Source organism: Eurytemora carolleeae, unplaced genomic scaffold (assembly GCF_000591075.1).
Source record: "Eurytemora carolleeae unplaced genomic scaffold, Eaff_2.0 scaffold979, whole genome shotgun sequence".
Lineage (NCBI taxonomy): Eukaryota > Metazoa > Arthropoda > Copepoda > Calanoida > Temoridae > Eurytemora > Eurytemora carolleeae.
In genome coordinates, this window is record NW_019396877.1 from 873 (window position 1) to 12,158 (window position 11,286).

Here is an 11,286-nt window from a genome sequence, read left to right on the forward strand (position 1 = left end):
TTGAAAATTTGATCTTTTTAAACCCACTACTTTTATACAAAATTGTATATATATTAATTTTCGTATAAATTTGACAAAGTTGTAAATCAGTTTCTCGAGATAGGAACATCAGATAAAACTTTCATGGGTCACGATCGAGAGCTAAAGTGATTAGCTTTCAGCCTATACCCCCTTTCATTTTTCGCGAACACTCCCTTTAAGAGGATACTTTACCAGTACCAATACTGCTGTCTTCAATGAAATCAACTATTATTACCTGCAAGCTAGATAACAAAGCCCCTGAGTGTTCATCCCAGGCGGAGATTGTATGCTGACTCCAGTTCCAGCAGTCACGGTTCTTCCTTTTACGGGACAATCCACTAAACAAAGAATTCATTAACAAACAGCACTAAAGTAGACTGTGGTTGGTTCAGGAAAAGTTAGGGGAGTCAGTAGAGAGAGTTGTCACCTTTTACCTTTAATTTTGCATTTCGCGCGCAATAACTCGATTATTCCCCCCCCCCCCTCTAGAAAAATCGTAGATGTAGATACTCAGTTGCATGCGAATTTTGTATTCTAAGCTTGCAAACCCGTTTTTTGCAGAATTCAATAGGTTTTCATTCACTTCAGACCAGGGTTGATAGAGGTGCATGGGTTTTTTTTTCTGGAGAAATAAATTCATATATCACTGATGAATATTGGAGAAGTAAGAAAATCTGTGATAAACTTCATTCTTTATTTGTATTTAATATTTTAAAAATGTTATCCTTATTTTTGAGAAAAGTACAATGTTTTATTGAATTTAAAGATAATGACCAAAGAATTCAATTATTTTGTGAACACATCCATTTTATGGACCATCTATTAGAAATTTCTTTTGTCCGTCAATGCTTTAGAAGTTGGCGGTAAATTAGGAGTCCATAGTCACCATTCAGTGATCAAGCCCTAACTTTGAAACCCATTTTAAAACCCATTAATAATGATTTTTTGTATTTACTCTCATGCTATTTTCAGCGAATTTGGAATGAGAAATCAAAATAAGACTGATAAATGTTGATACACACAGGATATACATTGTTGGAGCTAATTTTACATAAAGTTAAGTTCTTACAAACAAAAATTTTTATCAATTACAATTATCAACTTTTTTTATGTTTAGACAACCTATTCACTCAAAATAAGTTATAAATTTTTTTCTTCTTAAATATCACATTAAGTCTACTGAGAGTTACTTACTATCAATGTTTGAAAAATCTCCAAAAGATGTAACATCACTTGATATATCCACAACAGTTTTCCAGTTTTTAAATGTTTTACAGGTTTTATCTGTCATGAGCAAATATCCTCTGCAATCTTCCTAAAAGAGTTAGATTTTATCTTTTGTTAAAAAATTGTATTTCATAAAAGCTTTAAGCTCGTTTATGGAATCATTCTTTGCATTTTGTATGTTAAAAATCAATAAATAATGAAAATTAAAGGTTTACCAATTATATTGTGAAATTGGTTTTGAGCACGCAATAAGAATGCTGTGTCTTTTAATCTATAGGGCTATTTTAAAACAGTCGTCTTTATATCCTAAAGTTTTATGGATTTCCCTTTGATAATTTTCTATGAATAACAGACGAGTAAAAGGATCAGTTTACGCCACAAACTTTATTAGATTTGATTAAAAAGAAGTTAAAATGTTAATCACAAATTGAAAACGCTACAATGTAACAAGGGACAAAGTGACAACGCTACACTGTAACAAGGGATAAAGTGACAACTCTACACTGTAACAAGGGATAAAGTGACAACGCTACACTGTAACAAGGGATAAAGTGACAACTCTACACTGTAACAAGGGATAAAGTGACAACGCTACATTGTAACAAGGGATAAAGTGACAACGCTACACTGTAACAAGGGATAAAGTGACAACGCTACACTGTAACAAGGGATATTTCTTCGAGAAATTTTCTCAGTAATAGAAAGTTATTCTAACGTATAAATGGTTTTAGCTAGTTCAAAAACTTTAAAGATTGTTCCAACACTTTTTTTAGATTGTTCTAAAAACTTTTTAGATTGTTTTAAAAACTTTTTAGTTTGAACTAAAAATATGGATTTAATGTTTGAATCTGAGAAAATTATTTTATAATCGGCTCAACAATAAAAAAGTTTATAGACTTATTTACAAAGTTTTAGAACAATCTAAAATATTTTTACCTTAGCCCGTCTTTCTATTTATGAGAAAAAAATTAATAGAAATATCGAAAAAGATGTTCTATTAAAGGAAAACTTTATCAATTGACACACTTTGTCAAATGCTTTTCTTACAAAAATGGAACACTGAAGTGACTTCGCCAAAAACTACTAATTTTTAAAGATAATTTTAAATTTTAGTGAAGAGTACTTTGTAAATGCATGACATAGGGCAAGAAATGGTGGTATGGCCTGAATCTGATTCTTCCCCTTCGATGTCGCTCGGCATCTTGGATAAGGACGTTCTAATAGAACCTTAAACACAAAACATGATTATTATTTTTTCATTCAATAAATCATTGTCTCCTTGAAAAAGTTTTTAAACTTGAAATTCTTTTGTTTTGTAATTCTTAACAAACTTGTTTTTTGATTTTCTTGTTAAAAAGTATAATTGATTTTTAAAACTTTCGAGCGTTTAATCTTTATATAAATAGTTATTAAAACACTATTATTTTGGTTCGTAATGTTATAAAGCTTTTGGACAGAAATTTTCTCTTTATCGAGAAAGTTCAATCCTTTCTAGATTTTTTTTGGCCTGATCTTTAGCAAGATACAAAAAAACTCAAAACTTTATAGCACGTTATGCCAAAATAAATAGTGATACAGGTAATTTTATGAAACGTTTGTTTACTTGTCTGAATGCGTTGGCTTCTTCTAGATAAAGTAAGCTTTTTAACAAAGCAGAAAATAAATTTTAAAGTTAATCCAATTTTATTTTCATCTAAACTGAAAAAATATCTTTGAAATATCCTTAATTTGTTGGAGAAAATCCAAATCCAAATTTACTGCACACGTGCTATAATGTACATACAGCTAATTCAAAATTATAGCACAATGATTACTTTATAGCACAGTGCTACAGTATACAGCTAATTTAACAATATTGTACAATGATTACTTTATTAGCATATTCATAATAAGTTCATCATGAAGTGGGTAAGAATGAACAAGAACACAATAGTTTCATAAACATATTAAAAATTATATTACCAACAATGGTTTCGGCTTCAATAAGCTGTAGCGCAGGCCCACTACCAGATACAGAGCGTAACACTTTAACCACAGGGTTCAAGGTTTGTAAAATTAAGGTTAGTAAAATCAAGGTTTGTAAAATCAAGGTTTGTAAAATCAAGGTTAGTAAAATCAAAAAAACAAAAATCATAAAAACAAAGTTAGTAAAAACAAAATTAGTAAAATCAAGGTTTGTAAAATCAAGGTTTGTAAAATCTAGGTTTATAAAACCAAGATTTGTAAAAGCAAAGTAAGTAACATCAAGTTTAGTAAAATCGAGGTTAGTAAAATCAAGCTGTTAGTAAAATCTAGGTTCATAAAATCAAGGTTTGTAAAAACAAAGTTAGTAAAATCAAGGTTTGAAAAATTTAGGCATTAAATAGTTTCATAAAAATGTTATTAAAATAGTTTTTCTAAATATTTGCTTTTCTTACACTTTACCAAATGTTGACCCGATCTTAAGGCAAACTTATTGCAAATATCATTTTTTAATAGTTTTCCATTTATTTAAGATAAAAATAATTCAAAGTTCAACAAAAGAAAACTTTCATAATAACACAGTTTTGAAGTTTTTGTTAGTAGTTTTTAAAAAACGAACCAAACCGATTAACAAGTGAACCCTGCCTGTTATCTTGAGGTATCGGGCCCTTGTCAAAGGGTCTAAAGGTATTCGATCAGCAGCCACATTACACCCCTGCAACAATATTTTATGCAAATTAAACATGCAGAGGTCTATGAGAGCTTTAGTGACAAATTTACTAATTAGTTTTATCTATATATATTCATCATTTATTTTTGTCTAAAGCAAAATTACTTTAAACAATATAAAAGTTTACAAACTAATACTCTTTTCTCTGGATATCGCATTTTATAATTGACAGGGTTTGCCAAAAAACAGGTGCAATACAAGACTTTTAGCATGAGTATAGTTTAGCTATTCAGAGGTGGTTTTCAGAAATGGGGTTTCTTGGTCCCAGTCTAGTGTTTTTCGTTTCCTAAAAATGTGGTATGATGACAGTACTGCAAGGCTTGATAGATTTTCGCACATTGCTTTAAAACTAACACTGGGTTTGCAGAACTTATGCAGTTTCTTTATTAGAATTGCCTTATTTGATGGTGTATTAAAGAACCTTAGATCTTTCCTTGGTTTAAAACATATATTTGTTAATTAAATATCAGAGTTGTAAAGGAAATGAGATTTTGCCAAATACTCTAAAATTATAAGCCCCATATCTGTGCAACCATTTTTGATCTTTGATATTTCAAACTATGAATTCTAAGAACAATGAAAAAGCCTAGGTTTCAAATAAGGCTTACACCATAAGGTTTCAAAGAAATAGGGATTAGAAAGTTTGAGTTTCTGACAAAAACTTAGTTCCTTTCTTAAAAGTCTTTCCCTCTTTCAAAAATAATGTTTTCACCCAGAAATTAGATATGTTTGCGTGGAGCAGCAAAAAAATTGTGTAAGGTTTCATTTGCTAAATATTTGGGTATGAATTGTAATAAAAAGGATAAAAACATCAACTTTTTTTTCTCACCAGTTCATTAAAATCAGATTTTTCTACAGAAGTATAGGTTTGTTTACGCGGAATGACAAAAAAATTCATGATGTCTAATTTTTCCTTTCTTTTTTGTTTAACAACAATGTTTTTTCACAGAAGTTATTTTTGTTTGCGCGGAACACTGTACAAATTTTCAAGGTTTTACTTGCTGAATTAAAAAAAAAAATATTTAAATAAAAAATCAATTCATATATAACCTCCAAAGGCGTGCCCCCCCCCCCACAGGGTGGCACTTGCACCAAGTTCCCTCCCCACCCCTCGTACGTCCATGATTACATGGTCTATTAAAGGGACTACCTTTAACATTTAAAAGGACCATGCCCGATTCACAAAAGTTCCCTTTGAACATACATTACACTGATAAAAAATGTGGAAAATAATGTTCCTTTTGGATGAAAAATTCTAAGATCTGAAAATTTCCTCCATTGTTTCTGCAGAATAAATCTGAAAGTCCCTACAACCGGGAAACCATAATTGAAAATAATCAAGTTGCAAAATAAAATAATAAAAATTTCTTTTTTTTTCAAACAAAGCTTTTCAGGGTGAAGTTTTGAATCCCACATGTCACTCTAACAACAAGAGGTTGCTAAAATAAGTCACGAAAATTTGTTCTCGTAGTAAGAATTTGACTCCACTGGAGAACACCGCAGGGATTTCATTTTTACTGCAGGGGTCAAGAAATCGCAGTTTACGATTTGGAACTTTACTCAGGGTTGTTTACATTCCACTGGATGGATTCTGATATCCTTCCTGGAGGTTAAAAATTCCACTTGAGGGATTCAGATATCCATCTTGAAGCATATCTGAATCCCTCCAGTGGAATTATAAACCCACAGGAAGTATATCTGAATCCCTCCAGTGGAATTATAAACCCTAGATGCATAACTGAATCCTTTGCAACTCCTTGATGAATAACGGAATCCCTCCCATGGAATAATAAACCGCTGTGATGGATATCTGAATTCCTCCAGTAGAATTATAATCCCCCTGGATGGATATCTAAATCCCTCCAGTAGAATTATAATCCCCCTGGATGGATATCTGAATCCCTCCAGTAGAATTATAATCCGCCTGGATGCATATCTGAATCCCTCCAGTAGAATTATAATCCCCCTTGATGGATATCTGAATCCCTCTAGTGGAATTATAATCCCCTGAATCCCTGAAAATTATGCAATTTGCTGGGTCCAATAATCTAATTTTGAAATATCAGGTTTCAAAGATGTAGTGATTAGAAAATTTGAGTTTGTGGTTTAGACTCAATTCCTTTGACTTTTCCTCTTTGTCGTTTGAAGCTTGCCCAATATTTCTATTTCTGTCAAATAGTAATTTTTCGTCGAAAATTAGATATTTTGAAATAATGATTTATTGGTGTGCTAATTATATCTATTTATAAATATACAGTGTAATTAAAGAGTTCTTTTTCCTAAAATATAAATAAATGTTAAATTGAGGATTTCACAATATTTTAAGAAATTTCTTTTCTATTTCAAAACACTCCAAAGGAATTTAGGAGTCTCACACTCTGATTCTCTAATCCATATATCTTTGAAACCCAATGTCCTTGGATATTAGATCAAATAATTTTAAATTTCAAATTTACACCATCGGGTAATTCGGGTTGCAATGATATAGAGATTAGAAACTTAGTTTTTTTGAGAAAGACTTAATTTCTTTGCCTCATTTTTGGAAAAATGAAGATACCTATAATATTTATTTTACTGCCTAAAGATATTTAAAAGCCTCAGAATGAATTTTATGTGAAAAAGTACACTGTCAGTTAACAGTTCATTATGATCTATCATTTCATATTTTATGTCACGTCTCTTATTTTCTAACCCCTTTATCTTCACAATCCCATTTCGTAGATTTTTAATATTTCACCTTTATTTTTTGGCAGATCAAGTAAACTGTACATTTGAAATTTTACATTTACACGATCGGGTTATAAAGATTTAGGGAAAATTTATGTTTGCAGAAAGTACTCAAATAATTCCTTTACTACAGTGCAGGGGTAAATATAATTCCTTTTTCAATCCCATTTGGGATTGACAAATTTGAAAGAAATGGGGGCAAATTTTTTTAAATGATACACATAACCATAGTAGTCAAAACTCAGAAGAAGCTGCAATTAAGAAAGCTTCTCTTTAATTACTTGCAATCTTGCAATTCGAAAAAATATTAAAATCAATAAAAACTTAAATAAGAAAGTCGTCTTCATTGTTTTTATATAATCACCGACAACTGCATAACACTGATTAGAGAATAAATATTGAGTATTCTGGTTCTCAGAAATATTTTGAGCAGTAAGACACGGTTTTCCTAAAGTCGAAAATAAGGTAGTACATATATGTATCTTTAAAGAAGTAAGCAATCCATTTTATTTTTCATTTATCCATTTTCACCTTATCTGCAGCAGATTTAAGGGTGTAAGAGCCTACTACGTCAGTGTAAGTAGAATCGTCTTCGGAGACAGATATCTTAATCTCCTAGATAAAAAATCTTAATCTACAAGATACAAAATCTTAATTTTCTAGATACAAAATCTTAATCTACTTTCTAGATACAAAATCTTAATCTCCTAGGTACAAAATCTTAATCTCCTTCCTAGATACAAAATCTTAATCTCCTAGGTACAAAATCTTAATCTCCTAGATACAAAATCTTAAACTCCTAAATACAAAATCTTAAACTCCTAGGTACGTTCCACGGGACAATCAAGTAAATTAACGTTCCTCGGGACAATCAAGTATATTAACGTTCCTCTGGACAATCAAGTACATTAACGTTCCTCGGAACAATTAAGTAAATTAACGTTCCTCGGGACAATCAAGTAAATTAACGTTCCTCGGGACAACCAAGTGAATTAACGTTCCTGTGGACAATCAAGTAAATTAACGTTCCTCGGGACAATCAAGTATATTAACGTTCCTCAGGACAATCAAGTAAATTAATGTTCCTCGGGACAATCAAGTAAATTAACGTTCCTCGGGACAATTAAGTAAATTAACGTTCCTTGGCACAAACAAGTAAATTAACGTTCCTCGGACAATCAAGTAAATTAACGTTCCTGTGGACAATCAAGTAAATTAACGTTCCTCGGGACAATCAAGTATATTAAAGTTCCTTGGCACAATCAGGTAAATTTACGTTCCGCGGGACAATCAAGTAATTTTACGTTCCTGGGGACAATCAAGTAAATTAACGTTCCTCGGACAATCAAGTAAATTAACGTTCCTTGGGACAATCAAGTAAATTAACATTCCTCAGGACAATCAAGTAAATTAACATTCCTCAGGACAATCAAGTAAATTAGTGTTTCTCGGGACAATCAAGTACATTAACGTTCCTCGGGACAATCAAGTAAATTAACGTTCCTTGGGACAATCAAGTAAAATAACGTTTCTTGGGACAATTAAGTAAATTAATGTTCCTTGGTACAATCAAGTAAATTAACGTTCCTAAGGACAATCAAGAAAATTAGCGTTCCTCGGGACAATCAAGTAAATTAACGTTCCTTGGGACAATCAAGTAAATTATCTTTCCACGGGACAATCAAGTAAATTAACGTTCCTCAGGACAATCAAGTAAATTATCTTTCCACGGGACAATCAAGTAAATTAACGTTCCTCGGGACAATCAAGTAAATTAACGTTCCTCGGGACAATTAAGTAAATTAACGTTCCTTCGCACAATCAAGTAAATTAACGTTCCTCGGACAATCAAGTAAATTAACGTTCCTCGGGAAAATCAAGAAAATTAACGTTACTCGGGGCAATCAAGTAAATTAACATTCCTGTGGACAATCAAGTAAATTAACATTCCTCAGGACAATCAAGTACATTAACGTTCCTCGGGACAATCAAGTAAATTAACGTTCCTCGGATAAATTAAATTTCCTCGAGACAATTAAGTAAATTAACGTTCCTTGGCACAATCAAGTAAATTAACGTTTCCCGGGACAATCAAGTAAATTAACGTTCCTTGGCACAATCAAGTAAATTAACGTTCCTCGGGACAATCAAGTAAATTAACGACCCCTTCTGTGATAAAACTACTTTAAAGGGAAGTTAAGGGAATTTTACTTAACCACGGGTTCTCTCAACCTATTTTCCTTGTTCTCAATGTTTTGTTGGCAAAATTGGGTTTGCTAACCCTTGGTAAAGTAAAATTTCCTTAATTTTGATATTATTGAAATACAATTTGAAAGTTTTGACCTATCCCTAATCTTTTTTTTCTAAACTGACCTGCGTACTACATTTTTTATCAGAGTTTGGGTCACCACAGTATGCTTGTCTGTTCTTGATGATAACTCTAAATATGATAATGAAAAATATAATAAGAATAATTATCTTGAATTATAATCAAATATTACTATTAAAATATTTTCAAATATTAATCTTAAAGCAATAGTAAGTGTATTTGATAAAGAAAATAGTATTACTAATAAATAGCTTATTTAATTGCTAATCGAGTGAAAATTTTCTGTTTAGACTGCACAATTACTGTTTAGACTGCACAATTACTGTTTAGACTGCACAATTACTGTTTCTCATATTCATCTAAAGTGATGATTTGAGTCTAAAAGTCATCTTCCTATTCAACAGTTTTCTGGTTCTCATTGTACCTGTCAATCACAGTGATGCAACCAAAATCCAAAACAATTTCGTGACCTTCACCATCCTTCCCAACCCAGTAGTTACAGTCGTCCTCCACCATATACCTCGACAGGAATTCATCCGATCTTTTGGTCTTGGCGGACTTAACCTCAGTCGGAGTCTTGCAAACTGAAAATTGTAATAATCTATTCATTTATCCTTTCTTGCCTTTCTTTTATGCATTTATCCACCCTACTAGCTATCCCTCTGAGACAGAAACCCACCTTGTCCATGGTACTTGATAGGGTGGTGGACTTTGGTTCCATACCCAAATTGATCCATCCTTTAATTCATTCATTTCATTCATTTAATTGAAAACCATATGAATTCAAGTGACCCCTGATTGACAGTGGCATATACAACTAACATCGGTAACCTTAAAAGCTTTGTCTGATCAAGTATTAAGTATTAATAAAAGATACGTTTTTTTTTAAAAACTGATTATTTCCATTAGTGGTTTCATTAAAAAAAGTGATTTGGTATTTCTTGCTTCCGAAAAAAACCAAAAAAATTATCAGAATTAAACACTTTTAGATCTAAAGAATCATGTTATTTCCACATTATTAAAGGTTTGAAAGGTACTGCTGTGAATCAGACAGTACCATGGATGACCCTATTTTAAATAGATTTTTTTAATAGGTTTATGGAGTTTACAGCGTTTGCGAACGTCACCATTTTTTGCTTTCTCTTTTTTATTAAATATTCTTTAGAAATATGGTTTCTGAGAAATGAAAAGCATGATATTAAAAGTACGATTAATGTGAACAAACATGAAATTATTGCAAAAAGAAGCCCACAATTGATTGCATTAATAAATCGCTGTCATTTATTTTGCAAAATTATAACCTAATTATAGCTGACCAGTGATTAATACAGTGCAATTTATAATGGCTATAAATCAGCAACCAGGATATATATCTAATGAGACAAAAACTTTAATTTAATAAAACATTAGTAGATGTCCTGACAGTAATTATATTTTTAAAAATATAGGAATTGGGGAATTTTCCATAATATCCAGTATTTTGTAACATTAAATTTCCAAAATAAAAAACTAAGATTTTTTTTACCTTCGGCCGGAGATAGGAAGGAGTGTACCTCAGTCCAGTTTTTAAACAGTAGGATCCAAAGAATCCAATTTTTCATAATCTTTTTCATTGTCTTCCTGAAACGTACGTAAATACTTTTACCTTTCAAGCGCCTCTGGCCCCCCCCCTCCCTTGGCTATACCTATCATTACAAATCAAACATACAGAGAGAACCAAAACACTGTGGTGTTGCGGAAATGTTCTTCCCTTTCTCAAGAAACGTCACAAAGGATAGACGCAGATATATATCTATCCAAATTTTTATTCATAATTTAATACATTACTTATTGTTTATTCTTCCGTTATGTATAGTTCTACATTGTCAAATGTATCATGTCATGATAATAATTAATCAGAAAGCTAAAATAAAAATGATTTTGGTTTCCTGGTAATCCTATAAAAACTCTTTGGTCAAATGCTTTTTTCAAGTCTAAACTAACCTGTTTAAATTGAACTTTTTCATAAAGGAAGAAAGGAATAGGAAGACGATATGTATGCAAGAATGGTGGACACTACACAATTACTTTTTTGTTTAATGCACAGTCTAATGTAATAACTTCAGTCTGATGGTTTTCCTCTTATTCGTTTTACAGGTCCTACAATACCTGATTTCTTTTCTGACATGGCTTTGACATTAAAATTAGTAAATTCCATGCACTGAAAAATTCTAGTTAATTTCACCATCGAAAATATTGTAAACCGCCTATGTCTGTATCAAAGGATAATGCTTCAATGAGACGAATGTAC

At 31.5% G+C, this 11,286-nt stretch overlaps 1 protein-coding gene across 1 annotated transcript; it reads right to left on the bottom strand.

The window, feature by feature from the left end:
* Positions 1 to 256: 256 nt before the first annotated feature.
* LOC111709639 (uncharacterized) lies at positions 257 to 10,612 on the bottom strand (the record flags this gene model as incomplete). The annotated part of the gene is made up of 9 exons (XM_023483406.1): positions 10,522 to 10,612; positions 9,421 to 9,580; positions 9,041 to 9,107; positions 7,199 to 7,282; positions 3,856 to 3,925; positions 3,211 to 3,273; positions 2,372 to 2,475; positions 1,216 to 1,336; positions 257 to 359 (listed from the first exon to the last, which is right to left on the bottom strand). Coding segments are annotated over exons 1-9 (860 nt in total), but the record flags the coding sequence as incomplete, so codon positions are not given.
* Between the last annotated feature and the right edge of the window lie 674 nt (positions 10,613 to 11,286).